The sequence below is a fragment of the Grus americana genome, chromosome 5 (genome assembly GCF_028858705.1).
Source record: "Grus americana isolate bGruAme1 chromosome 5, bGruAme1.mat, whole genome shotgun sequence".
Lineage (NCBI taxonomy): Eukaryota > Metazoa > Chordata > Aves > Gruiformes > Gruidae > Grus > Grus americana.
In genome coordinates this window covers 31,374,445-31,397,815 of record NC_072856.1, presented here as the reverse complement: position 1 = coordinate 31,397,815, position 23,371 = coordinate 31,374,445, and the positions used below count along the sequence as shown (strand labels likewise).

General features: G+C 45.8%; 1 protein-coding gene across 3 annotated transcripts in view; it reads right to left on the bottom strand.

Annotated features, from left to right (window-relative positions):
* Positions 1-9,690: 9,690 nt before the first annotated feature.
* DPF3 (double PHD fingers 3) overlaps positions 9,691-23,371 on the bottom strand; it is a 167,264-nt gene continuing 153,583 nt past the window's right edge. Inside the window, exons 10-12 of one of the 3 annotated variants that reach the window (XM_054827528.1) lie at positions 13,716-13,828; positions 12,326-12,407; positions 9,691-11,270 (exon numbers count right to left, since the gene is read on the bottom strand). In XM_054827528.1, the coding sequence (XP_054683503.1) occupies positions 11,200-11,270; positions 12,326-12,407; positions 13,716-13,828 (266 nt within the window). In that variant the 3' untranslated portion in view covers positions 9,691-11,199. Of the gene's footprint in view, positions 11,271-12,325; positions 12,408-13,715; positions 13,829-14,593; positions 14,658-23,371 lie in introns of those variants that run through there. The other 2 variants (XM_054827532.1, XR_008577371.1) reach the window with 2 other exon arrangements.

Below are 23,371 nucleotides of genomic sequence, written 5' to 3'. Positions count from 1 at the left end.
TGGGAGGTTCATTTCCTCACTTGCAGATAGCGCTAGATGCAAGGTAATGGAGCACAGCCCTGCTATGCACAGCAGAATGCCTCTAAATCAAGAAGCCAGTGTTTTTCACCAACGTGACAGATTGAAAAATGCTTCTGGTACTTCCATGAGTGGGTTACTAAGCAACACTTTGGCTTCCAGGGAGTAGCCGTGCTGGATGTGATCTCATGCGCCAGCAGCCTGACCACGTCCCCAGCTGGAGCACTGGGGAAAGGAGGGCGAGCGTGTGCCGGCAGCAAGGCTGCGTGGCTTCACTGGCTGTAAAACAGGTTCCTTCAAGACGAGCTGCAACCACAAAGCAAAAATATCCCAGAGGTGACGATGGATCCGCTCATGGGGTGGCTAAAACACAAAGGCACTGTCAGGACATACCGTTGGGAGAGAAGTAAAGCTTAGACAGTTTAAACATTACTCGGTAAACGTATGGCATATCCTGGTCATGCAAACTTCCACTTCAGCCTGTCTCAGAGCAAATGATGCTGGAGAGAAGAGGACTGACTCCAGGGACGGATGCTAAAAATGATAGGGGCTGGAAAATATTTCCACGTGAGGAGACAGAGAGATCAAAAAGACTGGAACAGATTAGAAATGGGTAAGAGAGGGGAGGTTAGAGCTGAGTGAAGTGAGGTCTGATACAGAAGAGGAAAATCGTGCACTGCTGTTCACTGTTTCCTGATAGAGCAGTAAGGGGCTGTTTACAGAAAATCAAAAGGCAATACACTGAAAACTGATTAATCAAGTCCAAACTCCATGGAGTTAGAAATTTGCCCAGGTTGCTGACTGCTCCATTATTATTTTTTGCTGAGATTTCTCACTTTCCTTTGGAGCCTGTGACACGGCGTCACCAGAACCAGACTGAACCAGAACTGAGAGTAAACAGACCAGACTCATCTGGGATAGAAATACCTATTTTCTTATACACGTTGGGTGTGCTCAACTATTAAGAAGCATGCATCTTTTAATAAAGACTAAAGTCTAAGCCTACTTAGACTGGGTCTCTTTAAGACACCAGACCAGCCTCTTGGCTTAAAGTCAATGGAGGAATGTTGATCGAGAACAGCTGAGAATCTGGCCTGTCTTTTAGAGTATTGGTACTCTTTCATGTGTCGATAAATCATGCTCCAAATAGGACTGAGATTAAATTGTAAGGGATAATGTTTTGCCTTATTTTGTTAGAATGCTGACACACCTTTGCAAAACAATTAAGATTTTCTCCCTCTGCCGCCTTCTCCTTCAAAGTGAGTAACACTTATTATAGGACTCTAGATCTATTTCTGATAGGTGAGCCATATTTACTGTAAATAACATTAATATGATGCATAAATACATATATATTTGTGTGTATAACTTGAAGTCTCTTTCTAATTAAAATTCAATACTATGACATCACACAGTAAGGCTCTACCAATGTATTAATGGGAATGTCACTATTTTGGGATCATTACTTGAGCATTTTAAAAGTGCACTTAAAAGTTGATGACATCACAGTTTTTATCTGAGAGATCCACTGTAATGCCACAGATTTAGCTTCCTTATTTTCACCTTTTGAATAATGGGAACAATGTTGTCCCAAAGTCAAATAAAGGATCAATAGCAAAGATCCTGACTCAGTCTTCCCCACCCCTCAGTTTTAGTTGTTGATGTTTTTCTTCGCAACCACTTCTAGTGAAAAAAACCACGTGTATACCAACGGCACACTCGGTCTGAAACGGCAGATGAAGAAAAGGTGAAGCAGTAACTTAACATGTACACAAACTTCTGGTTCTTTAGGAGATCTGACAGTCTAGCACACATGACAATTTACTTGAATGCTCTTGAGCCTCTCTTTACATCTGCAATTCAATGAAATAAATTATTCCCAGGCCTGTCCCCATCACTACTGACCCAGGCTGTGGTGCTGGAAGAAAGAGTAAGCAGGAGGACTGTTGATCTCTGCTGCAGCACAAAAAATGGAAAGCCGTCAAGGTAAAGAGGAAACATTTCTCCCTGCATTTAAAAAGAACATTTTATGACTACAAAAGAGTCTATATGAACTATTGTGTGACCTTAATGGTGAGTAGGGGTTAAGTCAGTGCACAAGTTTGATTCCCTGCAATGATCAAGGGTATGTTGAACACATCTAAGGGGGAGATAAAAGCTGATGGTTCAGTTTGGACTTCCCTCTATTTCCAATTTGCTCTGGACCCTTCAAATCAGCTTCAGTACACACAGTTTCTGAAATCCAGGAATATATTGTAAGAGAAGAAAAAAATGAGAATGAACCATGAAGGATATTCTGTAATGAAGCTCAAAGGACATGACACTTGGAAATTCCTCATGCACTTGCTATGGCCTTCCCAAAAGGATGCAGGGGCATATCTCTTGTGTTATACTCCTAAGAGAGCAACAAAGGAAGAGTACATTAAGCATAACATTCATGTCTTGTCCTCTGATTTTCAGCAGATACTTCCCTTTTAATGTTGCTGGCAAAGTTTGCACTGGCAGCGCATAGCGGACATCAAAATGCAGTCCTGAGTCCAGCAGCAGCAGATGTCTGGGCTGGAAGCAGATCTATGCACCAGCAGAGTTCATGGGCAGCGGAGGGTTTGGCCTTCCAGGCAAAAAATCTTGAGGAATCTAAGGTAAATCCTTATCTTGATTTTCAAAACTGTAGGCGCATGGCTCCTTGATGAGAATTAGCAGTTTCAAAGTCTTACATGGCAACAGCAGGAAGAGTCCTATCCATGGGGACGAAACTCCAGACTGTGGTTTCTCACGCACAGGTGAGACATGCTAGCAAACGTCTCACCCTTCAGACTGCGACAAAAAGGAGCACTCTCCCAGCCAACCAATTCAACCATTGAAGACATGGAAAGGAGATGAATATGAAACGGACTTGTCATTCTTTATCACTCTTTCAGAATATAAAGAATAAAACCTGCCCTTCTCTATCCTTGGCTTCTAAGAAGTGGGGAGAGAGGAAGCGTTTCCTGAATCACTGTGGAGGTATAACCTGAATTTGTTACAATGAACTGAATCAGATGGATGACTAGACTGATAGGAGTCTGAAAGAAAATAGCAATACCTGAAAAATCAGCAGGTTTTGGGTATGAAGTGTTGTATTGTTAACTTCAGGCATGCAAAGGGAAGTAAGCTGATCTGGAAATAGTAGCTTCCTTATTTCAAAACAGCAGTAACAAAGTATATTCTAAATGAACAGGTGAATACTGTAATAATACTTTACATTTTCATCGAACATGGGAGAAACACACCAGGTGCCCCCCAAAGCTGCTCTATCACTCCCCTCTTCAGCTGGACAGGGCAGAGAAAATACAGCAAAAGGTTCATGGGTGGAGATAAGGATGGGGAGAGATCACTCACCAATTACTGTCATGGGCAAAAGACACTCAACTTGGGGAAATTAATTTAATTTATTACCAGTCAAAATCAGAGTAGAGTACTGAGAAAATAAAAACTAAATCTTAAATCATCTTTTCCCCCACCTCTCCCTTCTTCCCAGGCTCTACTTCACTCCCAATTTCTCTCCCTCTTCCCCCTCGGTGGCACAGGGGGATGGGGAATGGGGATTGTGGTCAGTTCATCACACGCTGTCTCTGCCGCTCCTTCCTCCTCAGGGGGAGGACTCCTCACACTCTTCCCCTGCTCCAGCATGGAGTCCCTCTCACGGGAGACAGTCCTCCACCAACTTCTCCAACATGATTCCTTCCCACAGGCTACAGTCCTTCATGAACTGTTCCAGCATGGGTCCCCCATGGGGTCACAAGTCCTGCCAGCAAACCTGCTCTGGCGTGGGCTCCTCTGTACATGGGGCCACAGGTCCTGCCAGGAGCTTGCTCCAGTGTGGGCTTCCCACAGGGTCACACCCTCCTTCGGGCATTCACCTGCTCTGGCATGAGGTCCTCCATGGGCTGCAGGTGGATATCTGCTCCACCATCATCCTCCATGTGCTGCAGGGGGACAGCCTGCCTCACCATGGTCTTCTCCGCAGGCTGCAGGGGGATCTTTGCTCCAGTGCCTGGAGCACCTCCTGCCCCTCCTTCTGCACTGACCTTGGTGTCTGCAGAGATGTTTCTCTCACATATTTTCACTCCTCTCTTCTGCTGCTGCTGCACAGCAACTTTTTCCTCTTCTTAACTATGTTATCCCAGAGGCGCTACCGCCATTGCTGATGGGTTTGGCCTTGGCCAGCGGCGGGCCCGTCTTGGAGCCGGCTGGCATTGGCTCTATCAGACACAGGGGAAGCTTCTGGCAGCTTCTCACAGAAGCCACCTCTGTACCACCCCCACCCCCCCCACTGAAACCTGGCCACGCCAACCCAATACAGTGCCTTGATGCTCAGTGGTGCACTTGCTAAACACCCCAGTGGTGCAGCTGGAGAGACAGGACGGTAACGCACCTCTCCTCTGCCCCACGCTAAGACTTGGCCATCAGGACAGCCAAACCACGCTAACACATCTTGCAGCCTGGCTCCTTCAAGAAAGCCACTGTCCCCCACGGGCCGGGAACACCTCCGGGCAGCGTCGGTCACTTTTGCCCTTGTCTGCAGCACGGTGAGACCCTGTGCCCCGGCTGGCACCGCAGGGGACAGAGCTGGGACAGCGCCAGGACTCTCTCTGCAGAACTGCTCCCCAGGAGCAGGGACTTGATGCTCTGGCCTCGGCTGGTGGCACCAGCACTGGTAGAAAGGAGGCTGCCCGAGCCTGCACTGCCATGGGAACGTGACGGGGAGCACGCTGGGCAGCTGCACTTATAAATCAGTCCCCTTCAGACCAGAGGGTCCCCCTGCCTCTCCCTTCCCCTCCAGCAAAACTGAGTTTATCTTGTGTAAACCAGACTGGGTTTGCTGCCTGCCCTGAAAAGCCGTTTAACTACTGCCAAGGCTGGAGGTCGTTGTTAGTAATTATATCACCACTGAAGATAGATCTGGCTGCCTGCCAGTCCCAGCTCCTGCCCTCTTTGACCAGAGGAGAAGCACAGCCACAGTAACTAAAACTTCTCATTTCCTCTGCAGGATCTTGGACCTTCGGCATCCGGCTCCTGGCTTGTCACCTGCTCCCATCTCCCGCAGCTGGCAGAAATAAGCCGCGTAGGTAACAGCACAGGAGAGTTGGCTCTGCTGGCTCTGCTACAGCCTGGGTCTGCAGCGCTGTAGTAAACCGCAGCTCTCGGTGCTTGCTTGCAGTCGGCGGGCTCCAAGTGCTTTACAAAAACCAGCTCAGAATTGCCACCCTGCCTTTTCTCCAGAAGCGAGGTACAGGGATTTTGGGTACCTGCCCACAGAGGTTGGGTACCTGCACAGAGAGTTTGGGTACCTGCCACAATCCCTGCTGTAGATGGACATAAACCCTGCACTTTATAACCCCGCTTAGCTGCGGTGAAACGTCACGCTTCCAGGTAACCCCTGACTCTGCTCGCCGGCCGGCGCCTGGCACGACCAGCAGCTCTGCTAGACAGGGTGTCTCCCATTCGGGTCAGCCGTCGGTAACCCAGGCCTAAGTGCGGCAATGAGTATGCGAGCATCGCTGCCTGCTTGGCCGCGGGTTGCTTCTACCGACGCCTCTTGTTGCGGGGGCCGGGGCAGAAGAGATACAGCACCCGTCCGCTCCTGCCCGGCAGTGGTGGTCACCCTGCCCGGCTGCCTAAAGAAAATTAACACATGCTTCCCTTGTCCTGCCACGCTGTGTCTCATGCAAAAGTATGAGATGGTAAAATCATAACAAACCCAGAACTGTCTAGAGAAGAGGACTTTCCTGTCCTGTCTGCCTGCTCCTCTCCACAGAACTTATTTTCACAAATATACGGATCTGATCAACTGTTAAAATTTCAGGTGAGGACCTCCTCTTGTCCAACTCTCAGCCTCCTGTAATAAAATTGACAAGACAACCCATCTTTTAATCAGCTCCTCCATAAGATTTGCATTTTCTGCACTCCCAGACTGGTGCCAAATTGTTCCAAATATAGTCTCTGTTGCTTTGTCCAGTTTTTTTATATATCGGGAAAACATAAAGCATTTCCCCCTTCTGCTCTGAAAGACAGTTTTATAGACTAACAGTTGGCATTGCCGACTGATTAGATAGACAGACAGACAAGTAAGATCAACCAAGCTGTTTCACTCTAAAAGTGCTCCTAGCATTCAAGATTTTAATCCATTTTATTTATCTTCTTTTACTTTTAGATGAACCAGTTGCATCATGTTAAAAATTCCTATTCCTCCATAGCTGCTAAATTTCTTTTAAGCAGATACTGTAAAGTTTTTGCTAATACAATTTCTTGACATGCTGGAACTGAATTAACCAGCTACACAATGGTGGATATGACACTAAAAAGGAAAATTTGGAAAATTTCAATTCAGATAGACCTGAAATACTTTTAAGCCCCACATTAAATGTTTTATGTCAAATGAAGCTGTTTAAGTATTTTATTTTGAAATTAAATTAACTTTGAAATTCAAATATTGAAGTGATTCATTCTAAAAAGATTGAAACAAGCATTTTCAACTCTTCCGATATTCCCCCCCCATATTTTTTGTATGAAATAATTTGCCAGATTGAACTTGGATATGTGAATAATTGCAGATCTCTCAAAAGCATATTTTTTAAAAATGAATTTATTCCATGCAGAAAAATGCCCAGCTCTACCTGGAATTTCTTTGCACACTATCCCTCCAGCAGTGACAAGCTTAATTAATATTCCTTTCTATCCCCATCCACTCCTCCCCTCCCAGATGACCCCTGTCAAAACACATGCTGTAGGTGTTTTGAACATGCAACAGCCCCGTAACACCGCACAGTGCGGGAGTCTTCCTTTGGGGCAGAATTTACTAAGCTCCTTTTAAACAAAGGTGAGAAATAACGATTTCAAAGCTATTCAGAGCAACGTTTGCTTCAAAAGAACACGCTTAATGGTGGCTTTCCTAGCTCAAGAATTGGCCTAAGGTACGTTTACAGAAATGCTGTAGACTCCGTCCAAAGACACGTCTATGGAAGTACAGTTTGGAGGCAGAATGGAACCCGTCTTGTGCTTCTTCCGAGCTACAGGGGAGGCTCTGTGATGGCAACGCGAGCTCACCTCCTCAGCGGTACGACTTGGATGCACCCCCTTTTTGGTGACCATTTCTCCACCCCTCTGGTTTCCGCAGTTGCCACTGCAGCAGCTCCCCTCCCCAGCCAGCCTGCCCACCATGGGGCAGAAAACTGGGCAACACAGCACGCAAATGTGGTGGAGGGAAAGCCGGAACCAAGCCGTCGTTTCGTGCAATATAGTCTGAATTGTTCAATCTCTGGAACAGCCTGAGGTAGCTAACACCAATGTAGCTGCCATCGTGGGCATGAAGGAGGTAACGTGCAATTCACTGCGCTGGTAAATGCGATTTTCTATAAATGATCTTTTTTAGGTTCTCCAAAATGAGTTAAAAATGAGAAGGATTTCTTGAATATGTTTAACATACTTTAAGGCCATTACACAGACACAGCTTGTTTTTAAATACATCCTCTCCCACAGTAAACATCTGTTTTTATAATGACAGGAAGAACAATTACATCATCCAGCCTGACTTCCTCTATAACACAAGCCTGTTTCAGTCAGACATTCCTGTGATTAACTCAGATTGCATTTAATTAAAATATGTCTTCTGGGAAGCTGCCGATTCTCAAGTTGAAGACTTCAAGGGATGCGGGATCTACCATCTCCCATGGTAGTTTGCCCTGATTTGTACCAAAATATCACTCGCCTTGCCTACCCAGAAAAGTTTTGAAATACGCCAGAATTTGATCACCTCAAGGGCTGCCAACAAACCTGCCGCAGAAGGAGAGAGAAGCATACAGAGCCAGAGTCCTCCCGTTGTTTGCTGCCCAGACCAGATCGCTGCTACAAGCGGTTTCAAGATTTGCCTGACAGCGGATGGAGTCGGGTCATGCAGGAAGGGTGTCCCCGAGGGGATACCAGGTGACAGGGAATCAATCCTCAGAGTTTCAAAACTCCTCTTCCTCTTCCTCACCCCCATAGCTGTGCCACAACCTCTCCACATTTCAGCAATGCAGAACCTGGTGGATCGATTAATATTTCTAAAGTGTGCCAAGATGTATGGCTCCGAACGCAAGCTAAAAATGTCACTGAGAGGTCCATCCCAGCCCCTTATCTTAGACTGAGCTGGTGAAGAACGAGACTGCAGCTGGAGGAAGTTCTCAGCATGGGAGAGCTGGCATCTCATCTGCTGCCAAAGTTACCCACCTGGCTACACGGCGACACAGCACGAAGCTGAGGAGATGAAACGCAGCCGGACCACTGCGGGTAAGTACCCTGTTACACGGATCTCAGATGGCAAACAACACTTTGCCATTGAAGATCTAGCAATCTCTCCTTCCGTCACACCTCATTGGTGATGAAACTTCAGCAAGGCCACTGAGGAATATTTCCAAACATGAAAGACACTGTTCATTGCAGAACGGTTGTGGGAGGAGAAAACAGTCAGAGCTATGGCTCAAACCCTCAAAATAGGAAAGCAGGTGTGTGTGCAGAGCATAGCTCATTTAGCAATGTCTCCATCACTGACTTTCTGCACCAGCCTGTCCCACTAACAGGGCTATGATTAGCCACTGCTGTCTCCCTAACACACTGGCTAAAACAATATGCATTTTCCTCTCCATTTGATAATGCAGACATTGTCCTACTCTTCTCCCAAGGTCAATGCAAATGCCAGGAAACTGGAAAACGATGGCTCTTTTTATGATGCAGCTCCTTAAGCCCAGCAGGCCTGGTAGCTGAGCACCAGCCCAAACACTAACCCACCTCTGTTGCTCCCACTGCCAGCACCACCACAAAACTTTCCTCGGCTCCTCTCCCTCTTGCCAAAAAGATCGCTTTTCATGAGAAATCCCAGCAGTGTCCTGGTGGATACATACCTGCACCAGCCTGAACTGTGCGATGGTCCCAAAGTGCCAGGTCAGCAGGGTTCAACCGCACCAACAGATGGATGCAAATGCTCATGCAGATGAGCTGTGGTCCCCAAAATTCCCCCAGGGCCAGGGCAGTTCCAGGCTGAGAGGAAGACGCTTCATTTTACATTTCTACTAGAGCTTTGTCCCAACGGGTACCAGACACCCAACGCAGGTCCGCGCGCTCCTGCTTTACCCTCCCTGCACCTGACGCTCAAATTTCTTTGTTCTCTTGGCTTATCGAGGGGCAGTCACACGGAAAGCCTAAGGTATTGAATGAATTTCACAGGTAGCCAGTGCAGCTGCTCCAGGAGAGATTTGGTCCAATATGACTAGGATAAACACTTTCTAAACCTCACTAAAGCCTTTTCCGAACACGTTAAAATACCCCTGCTGCAGCCTGAGAAGAGGCTGCGACAGTACATGGGAGAATTCAGCAGCTGACATGGCTACTTTCAGCGTGCAAGCTGAACGAAACACAAAAGGTGAAGAAACTATGTAAATGATGAGGGAAAGTGCATTAGGTCAGTGTAGCTCATTCTAACTAAGTGTAATTAGCAGGAGAAGGAAGGAAAATTAGCTCACCGATATTCTTTCCAATGTCTTTTCAAGTGTTCGGGGATATATAACTTTGCAGAAAAGTTTCAACCAGTATAAATGTGCCAAATATAATCTTCCGTGTCCTTACCTACTTGTACAAGCAACCCGAGTCACATGCTGCTTGGGATTCTCATAAATTTATATTATAAACCCACTTAAATCTATGCATAGAAAGTAATACACATCATACCCAAGAAAATGGTCGTTCTGGGCTACTTGGCAGTTCAGGGAGTTGCAGGTTTTTAACCTTAAAGATGTATCTGGTAAAAATTCTTTAATGTACTCACTTGTCCTCCTAGTGATTTCTTAAATTATTCAAAGAGACTCCACTGTAATAATATTTTTTCAATTCATGCTCTTGCTTAACGTTTCTCCATTTCACATGTAGAAATTTGTTTAAAGAAAGTACAACTATTTCTATTTAAATTTTAACATCATTATGAAAATCTTTCTTTTCGTATTAGGCTCAGTAAATTATTCCATTCTTTAGAGCTGGGGAAGGTTTTTTGCCAAATTATCACATCTGCCAAAAATGCAGTTGTAGAGAATTTGAGGGCAAAATTATTTGAAAATTCAGCTAGATCTTGATAACTACTTTAATAAAAAACAGTAAAACTTTGGAAATGCCAGAAGTCCTGATTAGGCAATTCCCCAAATAAAATGCAACATTCAATTGCAGAACATATTAGTTTAGAAATTTCAAAAAATTAATCAAAAGTGCTTCAGTTGACCTTAAGCCAAAGTCTTTCCTTTTTGCAGCTTACTTCAGATTGCTCAGAAAACTGACAATTTTATTTTCTACAATGAACTTAAGATGACATTTTTGTTCAGTTTTCTAAGCTAAACAGCAAGTCAGTTACATGCATAACCATTCACAATTTTCTGAACAAAAACAAAATTATGAGTCTGGACTGTATGCTGGCACTGCAGCAGGACAGTGTGCCTGAATATCCTGAAATACTAAAGACGGTAGACTTTTCTAAGCATCTCTGTGCGTACATACAGGTAGTGTTCTTCCTTCAGAGACACTAGAATCAGATTTCTAAAGATCTGCCAAATCAAAGCACCCCAAAAATTTTTGATCAGTGCTTCTCTCAGTGACAACGTGTTGTTCACGACCCAGGAAGTCTTGAACTAATGCAACTCTCAAAGCCCCCTGTGAATACAAAGTGGTTGCAGTAAAGAGATTTCCAGTCAAACCTGTGAATAGAAACAACTGGTGCTGCTCCCAGCAGCCATAGTACTCACCAATAATTCCTTGGGAGATATCTTATTACTTCTTCTTCAAAAAGAAGACTAAACAGAAAGCACAAGGCCACACAAAATTGACTTGTCCATGTCGATATAACAACCCTCCCCTTTCTATAATGCATGTGAGCCCGTAACGGTAAGCAGCAACCATGCATAGCAGTGAAGAGATTTCATCCGGAGCATCAGGAAAGTACACGGTCCTTCTAGTAGAGCCCAGGAGGTATGGCATTAGTGACAGTGAATACCACAGACAACTTCTTCCTGTATTTGAGTGTCCATTCGTTTTGATGTGGGTTGTGTCTTTGTGTTCTGGATGGAAATTGTGTGCTGGTATGGCAACACCAGGAACAAAGTGTTTCTTGATTGCTGGAGCTCCTCAGGCCTGGAAGCCAAAAGCTGATGCTCTCTCTCTGAGCAGCTCCCGGCACAAATGACAACTCCAGCTCCCTGCAAATGAAGAAATCCTTCTTATAGGAATGACATCAAATCCAGGCACTCAGAGTTTATGACAAGATCAGCCTGAACAGGATATCAAATATTCCTAACGGTGGAATTGCCTGTATTTTTCTGAAGCAGGCTCTGCCACCCTTGGTGTTGTGGATGTAGGCTCTACACAAGTTACAACACATCTGGGGTGCGCATTGCCACCAGGTGTTTTATATTTTCATACATCCAATACATCACTTCCCAGTCAAACAGAAACTTTTAGCTAATTATTAGCTTCATTTCAAAATTTTCTCCTCCTGATTTAGTTTCCTCTTTATCAAAGTTACAAACATTTAGCTCCTGAATGCATGATTGACTTGTAATTATTCTTGTCTCGCCCCTCATGTAAACCGCAGTCATTTGCACTTGCGTGTCTCCTTCTCCAATTCTACTGCTCTCTGCAGATTTTAGTCAGAGAATCAATAATGGTAAGGGAGTAGTTCCTCAGCTCCCCACACAAGTGACAAACTACAACCAGTTGTAGTATATTCAGATTGAATCCCCTGCAGAGGACAGAACAACATACCAAATGTAATACAGACCATAAAGCTCACCCTTCCGAGGCACAGACAGACTGGAGAACAAGGAAGGTCATTCCTCTTAATCCAGTCTCCTGACAACAGACTCTCAGCTAGTCCAGAGAGGACCTCCCTGTCTGGGGCTTTCTCTCTGGGACTTTGACTTCTTAGGAAGTCCAAAGTCACAGTTCACAGGAACTCAATTCAGTTGACTAAACTGAGGTGCGCAACACCACCTGGGACATCCAAAGATACCCATGACCCACAAAAGAGCCATGTCCTAGAAAAGGAGGTAGACACCAGGCACGATTGCGCAGGACATCTCAGATCACACTAGACCTCCACGCCTATTAATTTCCTTTCTTTCTTTCTTTCTTTCCAGTGCTACCTGCCTCTGCTTTGCTACTGCTTCCCTAACTCTGCATGGCCCAGGCCACCTTTCTGAAATTCTTTGCTTCTCCGCAAGGACTTTCAAAACAGACTTCTAACACATGTTACCTTCTGGGGGCTCAAAGACTGGTGGATTCAAGCAATACATGTGATAGCCACGGTCACAGTCATCACAGAAGAGCAGCTGGTCCTGAGGCAGGGTTGTTGGGAAGACAGCAGGGTAAAAGGGAGAGAAGGAGACGAGGAGAGAGAGAGAAAAATGATGTAAATTAGTCTCTTGCCAAGACGAAAACATAAGCATCGTAACCAGCAGGGCTCAGCTAAGAACGCAGACCTGCAACATAGAGACTGAGACTATTGGGAATGTGAAAGGTATCACATTGGTGTGTCCAAGGTCAACCACCACCATTATCATCACAAAGGTAGCTCAGTTTCTAGCTGGAAAATCTCTCTGAGAGGTGGAGGACTTCATCTCCGAGGTGGCCTCATGATGCAGGAGCAAAAGCTATTAGGCCAGGGACACGCTGTACTGAGCCCCACTTTGCTGTGCTCCAGTGTGACCACGTGCTGGACCTCATCCCTTCCGGGGAAACCTTTCTCATCAAAAGCCTGGACTAAGCCACTTCTCCAAAACTCAGCTGAGTAGTGAATGTTCTGTGAAACAGATGGAAATTACATGATCCCACCATGTGGTCTGCAGCTCTTTCATACTTTTTTGGGGAAAAACTTACTCTGAAGTATCCCATAACTCCTAACACAGAACAGGTCCCTGTTTTCAGATTTCCTTATTTACTGCTAAAGCAAAACAAAATCTCTGGCTTCAAATTTATTCTGCTATAGGGATGTGGTCTTAGCTAATCACCTCCAAAGTTCTCCACCCACTGTCAATTCTCCAGGTTTCTCACAGATTACCAGGGACCCTTAGCATTAGATTTTAATGGAAAACTCCACAGAGAGGACACTGTTCAGCTGCAGGCTCTGGATCACGGTCTGGAAATCACTAGGATAGGCGATTAGGTGACTAGAGCAAGGCCTAGCCATCCCAGTTCAAATGACTTCACGTTTCCCAAGTCTTATAATTAAGATTAAAAAATCATGCCAAGGCGGCAGCCAAAATCAGGGACAGAAGAAACTTCCCTGTCATCTCTTGGGTTATCACCCATTCACATCTACTCCTGACAACCATATTGAAAACACCACTCTTTTGCAGCTCCCTGCAACATGAGTTTATGGCCTCCAGCTAATTTTTATTGAATAAGCATACAAACCACAAGTATCGCCATCTTAAGTGGCCCTGTATGGTAATTTCAGCAGAGACTGACGGCTGAACGGGTCACTGGGGAGGAGCCCATCTCTACTGTCAGGGTGGCTCTTCCTCAGAGGTGTATGGAAGCAGCCGTAAAGCCGTGACCCGCACCATTGCCGAGCGCTTCTCAAGGGCGGGCATGACAGTAGGTCATAGTGACGCTTATTCGCATGAAAAGGTAAATGAACTCACATCGTTCTCAGAGGTCCCACAAAGGCTGCAGGATTTGCACTCAATGCACTGCCACTGATAGGTTTTAACAGCCTCAGTCATGTTTGTGGTGAACTGCAGGCAGGTCGGGTGTCCTGAGGAAGATCGGAAACAACTGTCATTGTTAAGGCTCACTTATTGCTTGTTAATTAACCGGTATTAAATTTTGGAACAAAACGCACATGGACATGGACTGATCACAACATGGGCTGCAACTAACAGATACCAAAGAGGAAAGCAGGCATTAACCCTTTCGCTGCCGGGCACAAGAGAAAATCAGAGTCATCCCCACCCATTCCCCATTGGCAAAGCAGTTTTATTCAGAGCTCTTAAAAATGGTTTGGCTTTGGGTTTGGCTTTTGTGGGACTTTTTTTTTTTTTTGAAAGAAAATAAGAGAAAGGATGAAATCAGAAACAAACCCAATTTCAAAGAGAGCCCATCCGTCTTAGTAGAAATTGGACTACAGTTTCAATTAGCTTTGTTTCGACCGGACCGAAGGACCTGGTAGAAATGAGGTTATTCTCCATTTCAGAGCTTCCCTTCCTGGTGTCCAAATGGGTGGAGCAATTCTGTAAACTTTGCTTAAATGGAAGCAGTAGCGTACAGAGAAGAAGCAAGACAGGATGGAGGGATACAGCTTTTAATTTTTTTAAGAGCTCTGCCACTAAAGTTGGTTGGCACAGAAGAAACCAAATTGCACAGCTAACCTTCCAGGATCAAAACAAGAAACTGAAAGGAAAAAACCCCAAGCCAACTCCCACAACGAACTAAATGAAAGGAATAAAGAAGGGAAAGCTAGCAGAACAGTCACATCTAATTGGGAAGGACAAATTGCCAGAGTTACAACCCCCGCCCCTACATGCGTGTCGACTCCAGCTTTGCAAAACAGCGGTATCACAGTAGCAGGGTCAGCAATGGGCTTTCTGGAGGGGAAAATACAAACAAACAAACAAACCAAAGGTAGGATCAGTGTTCCTTCTGCAAAACAAAACAAGAAAAATATACCGCTGAAATAAAGTACTGTACTCCCAAACCACCCCTATCAGGCTGAGGCAGTCCCTAAGTCACCTGCAATAAGCTACTGCTTGCCTTCTTGGAAAGCCCCACATTTAGCGTCCCTCTCTGACACGCTGTGCATAGTCAAGGGTGGGGGGCCTGGGACAGGGGTAGCCAATTGCTCATCTGTAGAAAAACTGGAAGTTCAGGTACACACATCCAGCACTGCCGCATGCTACTTCTAGAAATTTACACCATCAGGTGCACGGGGTTTTTTCACTTCTAGCTGATCTGATGTTCTTCGACTACAGCCAATGGGTGGAAGAAAATCTTTTCTGCTTCCACCAGCCTAAATGTCTTTTTAAGAGTGGAGAAAGAAAGGCTACTTCTCCAATAAGAAAAAAAGGCACAGCTACGGTAGATGTGGGCATAGATGCGCTATCTTCATTACCAGACCTATCGGCAGTACTTTGCTGTGTCGTCACATCACCCATCACCACCCTACAAGACGCTTTTATATTTTCTAGCCAGTGAAGCAAACAGTTGCTGGGAGTTTCTGGGTAAGGTAATAATGCTGCAGGGAATATATTTCCTTTATGTGCCCACTATACCACCGAACAGTGTAATAAGGTTTTTTTGTTCTCCAGTTGCATTTGCATGGTAGTGATACGAAACCTAAGCCTGTCCAGCAAAGAAATGTGTGGACGTAAGTTATTAAGGAAATTGAATAGACAATAAAGGAGATATTTAAGGAAGGAGTGATCAATGACATTGTTCGTATCACTCAAGCCTTTGAATAAAGAAATGTTTTGACAGTACCGATGAGCACAGAAAGGCCAAGAAGATCGCTGTGTTTTGGAGCCCTTGAAATGTCAGCACAAAACAAGAGTCAGGTTTTACTGAGATTTACAGTGGACCAAGGCAAAACTAAAGTTCTGGGGACCTTGCAACTGCAACTATCCAGGAGATTTTGTGACATGATACCTTTTTTGTTGCCGAGAGGACCTCATATAATTTCTGATACTACCAAACTAGCAGAACCTGACATGACACTGAAATGTTCCTGCAGATCTGATTTACAGCAAATGCAGAACCTCATTCCACCACCAGTAAATAGAACAAATGTGCCACACTACACATCAGGGAGGAATTCATCCCAACAGCAGCAAGGCAGCTTCCAGAAAGGTCGTACAGTGCTGGAATACATCACAGAAAACAACTCATACAGGGAGGTGAGTTAATCAGAGAGTTAAATAGCTTCAGTCACATTTGAAAAGAAACAGAAGGAATGGAATCAAACTTACAGAAATAAATCACAGCTAAATGCATACACACATTCACGTGCTCACTTGCCTGCGTACACACATTGCTCATTGCAGAGGCTCCAGCTAGACACTCTCCCTTTCTCAAACGACATGAAGGTCAGGTTCTGTTCACTACTTTGTCTCTGTCCCTTCGTAGCCATTCCTGCCCTCCTCCAGCTATCAGTCTTGACTGTCTCGTTCCTCATTTGCCTCAAAAATACCTCTGCAGGTTTTCTGTGCCGCATCTCGTATCGATGGTGCCTCATCCTTGAAGTGATCCATCCTATTTTGCAGAGCCCTTCTTAAGAACCACACTCACAACAAGCCTAAAAGAAATGGGCTCTTGTGGGCTGAGGATCACTTAGAAAATGTTAATAGTGGAGTGAGGGCCATGGTGGCTTCTTTTTAGTGCCAATGCAGAAATATTTTGCAAAAATATACCGATTTATTTGCTCCATTGGGCTCTCTCTCCAAATGCTGTGACTACAAAAGAGTCCAACAAACGCCCACAGTCATGTCTGCGCAGCCGCAGATTGCCCTCTGTTAGCCCAGGGCTTACGGCGTGTCTAAGGGAAAAAGAATATCTCCTGGACATGTCTTTCTTCAGCCTCAAAGTCAGATTGTCTTTCACATTAAACAATGTGCACATTAAACATGTGTACCATGACCCCAACCTAATGTTGTTGGAAAGACTATTTTTACTGATGCCAGCAGCATGATCAGGCACTGTAGCGTACGGCAAGCACGTCAGTAGATACTCAAAACATTAAAAGTTTTTTTCCCCTGCCTTCCCTGCTCTCCTTCTTCACAATCTCTCTATTTTCCCACTACTTTGGTTCAAAACCCAGTGTTTTTCATGACCTATGGGAAAATTCACATATCCAAGACTTCCTGGAGCGGTGTTAGTGAACACCATCCCTGCTCCATACCACGGCACTTCTTGGCATTCCCTCTGTGGCAGAATACCTGAAGACAAAGCCCTGTAGCTGCATATGGCAGAGTACTATAGGTAGATTCAAACCCCCCCCCCCTTTTTTTTTTTAAAAAAGGCTATTTTTTTTTAAAAAAAAAGGTTAGTTTGGGGTTTTTTTTAAAAGGCTAGTTCAGCTCACAAACAATTTTGCTTTACACAAAGAGCAATCCAAAATGTGGTTCAAGTTACAGACACTGTGGTAACGCATGAGCCAGAGAGCTGGAAAGGTCATTCTGGCTTAATTTCCTCAGTTATGCAGTCAAGTTGAAGAAATAGCCTTATTTCGCCAATCTTGTGATAAATGGCATTTGCTGTGGCGAAGGTGTGCAGCAAAGAGTCTGCAGCTGGAACTCAGTTAATAATTCAGGTGGTGGCTCAGCCCTGGCAAACCCTGGATCACTCTCACATGTCTGTATCAGCTCCGCAGATCTAACGGGGAAGAAGTAACACATATTTATGGTGTCACCAAAGTCAATAGACAGACCTCTAAAACACACCCCGGGAGCAGTTCTGTTGAAGGAGAAGGTGATACGTTAACATCGACAGTTTCTAATCTACCATAACTATTCTCTACCTAAACTTTTGCTACGCTGCAATAGCTATAAACAACATAGACAATAAAACTTGCGGTGAGAAGGTTTCCAACAGCTCATCCCTTTGTCTTAAAGCAATATTTTAAAGTATAGATCAGGCCTGAAAGCTCCCTCATCTTTGTCAAAACTCTCCTCTGGATCTGCACTCTGCGACTGAGACCATATTTTATAGTGACACCCATGTTTCACATGCCACTGGCTTTAATTGTACACTACGTCCACCAGACATCTGGCCGGAGGAGTGGGGGACGAGCACATTCAGAGACCATTTCTTGACTCCCGCACCCGGTGCAATTGCACGATGGCAGTAAGGAGAATTTTAACATAAACACCCTTAAAAAAAAGAAAAAAAATAATTCTGAAAAATCTCTTCTGCTTACAGTGGCTTTATAACACTAAAGACCAAAACTGACATTAAAGGGCAGGAGCAATCTGCTGCTCCCAGGCGCTCTGTGACCAGTGAAGGCCTTAGAACGGCTCATTAGTGCTTCTTCAATAATGGATTCTGCATCGCAAGATTAATTGCAGCCATGTGCTCTGTCACACCCGCCACAGACTATTTAAGTTAACAATCCAATCAATAACCTTTTTCAAACAAAGGCAGAGATTATGTTGAAGGAAAAAAAATAAGCAAAGACTCCTTTTTTAAAACAAATGTGAAATTATTTATATGGAGTAAAAGGAATTTTCATCCAGTTTCCAATTCTTTCCCTTATCTTCACTGTTTTAGTGGTAGGCTTTTTAATCAATAGCATAATGAAAACCCACAGGCCTCCTGGCTATACTGCATCAGAATTTATTCCATAAACTATTCAGGTCTTAAAATACATATTACTCATATAATGACCTATGTCACAGGAACCCCATCCAAATAATAAAAGTTTTACATGCGAAGTAACTGCAAAATTTCCTCCTGCTAAGATTAAGGATTGCTGTGACCACTGCCATGATTAGTCAGAATTATTACCATTATTTGTACAAAAGAAGGGGAAAGTAAGCTGTAATTCTAATAAGGGATATCATTTTATGGTTATGATATAAAAATTTAGCCCTCATTTGTCTAAGAAGGCATGCTTACTGATATGTAGTGTCAACAACAGATGGATTAGAAAGGGCCCTTAAAAACCCACACCATCCAAGCACACGTAAGGCTTGGCTCTGCCAGAATCCTGGGGCTCTGGGAGCTGCAACTCCCAGAAAAAGACCAAACGCTTCGAAGGGATGAGGATGGGGAGCTCTTGGCATTTTCCCAGCCCTTCCCATCTTGCAATGTCGAGGCGTTACGATGCAGAGACGTATGCCTGCCTGCTCAACTGGAGGTACTCAGCAGCCTTCCAAAGTGTTTGTGGGGTGCGGATCCAAGGCACCACCTGCCACAGTAACTCTGTGACACAGGGAAGCAGGAGTATTTCATTACAGAAAAATATAAGAGCTTTTCCGGCGGCCCGGGCAGGAGTGGGTGTCAGAGGTTGCAGGCGAAGAGCTCTTGTCTCACCCCCTTCGGCACAGAGCCCTGCTGAATCCAGCTTCTTCAGAAAAGCAAACGAACAAAAAAGGAAGTCTCACTTGTGGGCACCATTGGGTTGTGTTACTATTAGTCAGAAAAGGAGGAGAGGAAATATTACTGCCGTGAACTTCTACGTCCTGATGGCAATGAGAAAAACCTGGCTGTTTCTCGCAGTGTCAGAGGCACTGTGTTCCAGCACCGCCAACTCTGCAACGGTGAGTCCCAAAAGGACTCGAGAAGCAGAAGTAGTGAGGCTCAAGAAGTGAGTCTGAAAGGGCTCAAGGGCCTTGGTGAATAGATGGGTCAGCCTGATTTGGTCAGAGACCAACTTTCCTCTAATCTAATATGCCGCAATATGCCAGTAATTGTGGAAGAATTAACGCCTTTAATAATTGATGGAGCTCTGAAACCATTCAGCTGTAGCAGAGCTTATAGTTCCTATTATTTCATTTCCTGGCCCTAAAGTCTTTCTGGCCAGCGTGGACAGAGCTTAAACCGAGCCCGCAGAGAGGGAAGGGGCACTCCACTGCATTAGCACCCGGGACTGGCAGCCAGCTCCACGCCGGAGGTGGTGGTTTGCTTCTCAGTACTGCCAGTTCCACTGGAAAAAAGAGACATAAACTACAAGCAATTGCTCGAATATTCGGCACTGGTAGAAGAGAGCCCACTTTAATTGCTCACCCAAGGGACAAGTAAAACTCCTGTGCAAAAGATAGTGGTTCAGTTGCAGTTAGGCACGTGTAATTGCAGTCAACGGGAACTGAAAGCAGGACAGACCTGTGTTTGAAAGCCATTAACGCCAGAGATCTCAAGGAAGTTACAAAATGGTGGTGTGTGGAAGGTGGCACTTGCAGCTCACTCTCCTGCACTATCCTCTGTTGCTTTAGCCATGCAAACACCAAAGGGCACAGTGGGGGAGCGAGCACCTACCAAAGCACCCCTTATCTTGAGGCACTCCCCGGAAAATTCTGTTGCCTAAGGAAAGTCTGCCCACCAGCTCAACTCGCTCCCAGCTTTGACTCCGCAACGCCGCATAATTTCCTCTGAAACGATTTTAAGCATCAAGAGCATCAGCTAGGACAAAGAGCCTGGGCTACAGCGGGTACACGGAGAGCAGAGCTTGGCTCAAAGGCTGCTCACGTGCATAAACAAAATGAAGGATCTGTGCATACGCAGACTCACGTGCACCCAGAGAGATCCGCCGCAGACGAGGCAGAGTAACTCTGTCTGGCAGGGGGCGGCGGGAGGAGCTGGGTGAGATTTGGGGGTGACCTCCAAAGCACGCAGAGAGAGAAGCCAGGAGCGAGTTATTCTGAGCATCCTAATGGCTTGTCAGTCAAATCACTCTCTCCCCACAGACCATCCCCGTGGCAGCAGATGCCACAAGTCTTACAGGAAAACTACTTGAGAAATGTTTTAGAACAGTTATACTGCGATAGGTTTGTGCGTGCCTTTCCCTGCATAGCCCTCCCTCCTCAGCGTGCACAGTCCAACCATACTTATCTTAGCAGGGAGAAATGAAAAATGGAAGTTACAGATTTTAAAAACCTCTAAGAACTGCCGACAATTAACTTTGACGTATACAAATCACCGCCCTGGGAGAACGCCCTGAGTTAGGCTGGTGATGCTGCAGCCAGACCCTCTGCTCTGGGCTCCTGTTTGCCAGAGAGAGGATGACCTGTGCTGGGGTGCCTGCTGCTGTGTGGGTGTCCCCTCCTGGCCAGGCACACCTGCCCCTCCAAAACTGCCTGGGACGGGCTGAAATCTGCACCTCAATTTCATATCGTCTGGGAGTCTGGGCTGCAGCAGATCTGGGGCAGAGTCTTGCTGCTCTGTCTTCCCCTCCGAGGCCGAGCAGTGGGGGGATTCGGCACAGGTGGGACACACGCTGCTCAGATCCCTGCAGATGCTGCGATAGATAACACCAAAGAAAAGTGGGCATTTGCAACCTGGGGGATCAGAAATGGCCCCCAACCTTAAAGCCAAAGGAAATGCCACCCGCCCACAATGTCCCATCTCAAAACCAGCCAGCACTCTGCTCCCTCCTCTTCCAGGACCAACCCCTATTAGCCACTGTTGGCCGCTAGACAAAATGGCTATTTCTTGCCTAAGAAAAATAATGTGGAAGCACTCAAATAACCTCGCACTGAAGCATCAGCTTGTTAATGCACTGGTAAGTCATGCCAGCTCTGTACAATTCCTGGGGGTGAATTAGGTCAGAGTGACCTCCAGAAAACCCACCAGGCTGCATCGCTGTGCGCGCCGCATTATGGGTAACGATCTGCTAATTGCCAGGAGGCACTTGGGCTGCTTACCAACACCAACAGGAAGGAAACCTGCCTGCAGGCACCACACGGACTCCATATGCCAGGGACATAGCTCCTAATAACGAGAATAAACCCATTTATAGAGCGGGAACTGGCCAGGAGGACGGGCACCGAATGCTAATGCTGCCCAGCAGGTACACCTCGCGGGGGTCGGCTGCGTGAGACCCCCCCAGCAATATCGCCTGCGCGACGCGGGGCAGGTTTTGCATTTGGTTGCACAGTGAAGTAGGAGTGAGGTAGATGAAGATGAAAATGCGGGAGTGGGAGGAAGACTGCTTATCCAGACAAGATGAATCACCACAACCTGGAAAGCCAACATCCTCTTTGCCCCGGGGGACATTTTCGTTACCCTTCAACAAACTGCAGTGGAAAAAAACCTCTGGCGCGGCTTCGACCTCGTCGCTATGCACTGCAGGCTCCCCAGCCAGGCCAGCTCACACACCACAGAGCTTTCAATCAACTGGCAGGCTCACTAAACCCTTTCAAAATGAGCAACCAAGCAAAAATACTTGGTCATAAACACTAAAAATAGGAATGGAGGATTGGGTTTTGTTTTGCTTTTTAACTTGGTGAAGCCAGTTCTTCCTAGTGCATTAAATCCACCTCCCTGGCAGCCCATTTAGAACATCTCCTCCTCCCTGGGAGAGCCAAAATCCCCAGCTATAATGAGAGGAGTGGGGTGGTATTTAAAATGCTAGGGAAACGCCAGCCTGAATAGCCTTCCGTGAGAGCGTTACCTTTGTTAAACCTCCCCCATAAAACAAGGTGTCAGCTCTGCCCCTCCTCCCCTCCCTTTAACCTGAGCAAGGACTCTGCTACCTGCTTGAACCCACGCCTGCTGTTCAAACACCTGGTCCTTCCCCAACCATTCCAGTGTTAAGCTGCCCCGCTAACACAGACAGACAGAGCAGCACGCCTGCAGGGATGTCCAGCGCTGCCCAGCGTACCCCTGTTATTGAGGTAGCGCTCGAAGAGACTGGCCCCAGCGTTTCCATGCTGACCTGACAAAGTGTGTCTAATCCGAGCTGGCGGCGGCAGTGGATGGGACATGTCGTTTCCCCAGGGCTCTCCGACCGGGGCTTCTCCGCTGGGATTAGGCGGGAGAGCGCGACGGAGGCAATGCTTCGTGACATGGGCACCTCTTTGCTAAAAACTGGCCATGTTTACCCAGTCAGTTTGGAGAGCATCAAGACAGGCCCTCTGCACCACTGCGGTCCTCGTCGAGCACCGCAAAGGTGATTTCACAGCCATCCCATAAAAGTAACTGCCAACTGAAAATGGAGTAGGCTGGGCTTACGGTGACGAATTAGGGGACAGGAAAGGAAAAAAGAGAGAGTATTATTAATCTCTGGACAAGCTTTCTTTCTAGAAAGATTAAGGAATGACTCTCGACTAATTTCCTGCCAGCACAGTTCCAGAAATTTCAAATCAAATGCCAAACTCCAGAGAAATTATTTGAATGTCATCATTTTAATATTAAATAAACTTAACTACGTAGAAGACACCATGCCATCGCATAGGCAGTGACCTCACTGCTGTTACATGAGGTAACCACGTATCATCCAGGGAAAGAAATTCAGCACAGGATGGGTAAATGGTTAATAACCGATGCGAACACGCTGTAAATGCAAGAGGTCTGACTTTCCCACGCAAGCATAATTTACACTGTGGTGATGTGATTGTATATTCAGACATAAGTAGAACTGCTTCACTCAACTAAACACAAACAAAACCAATTTGGAGCAAGTTACTTCAGTCCCTCGTTGATTTAAAGAAACCCTTTCAGCTGCCGAATGGGCAGTGCTCTCCATGCACGCTCTCCATTGTTTGTAATGCAGTGCCAGAAGCCGGAAAAATCCCATCGTCTGCTGATTTTTTTCCCCTTCTCCGTTAGTTAAACCCCCTGTTTGGTTGGGAATTTCAAAGTGCCAATCCAG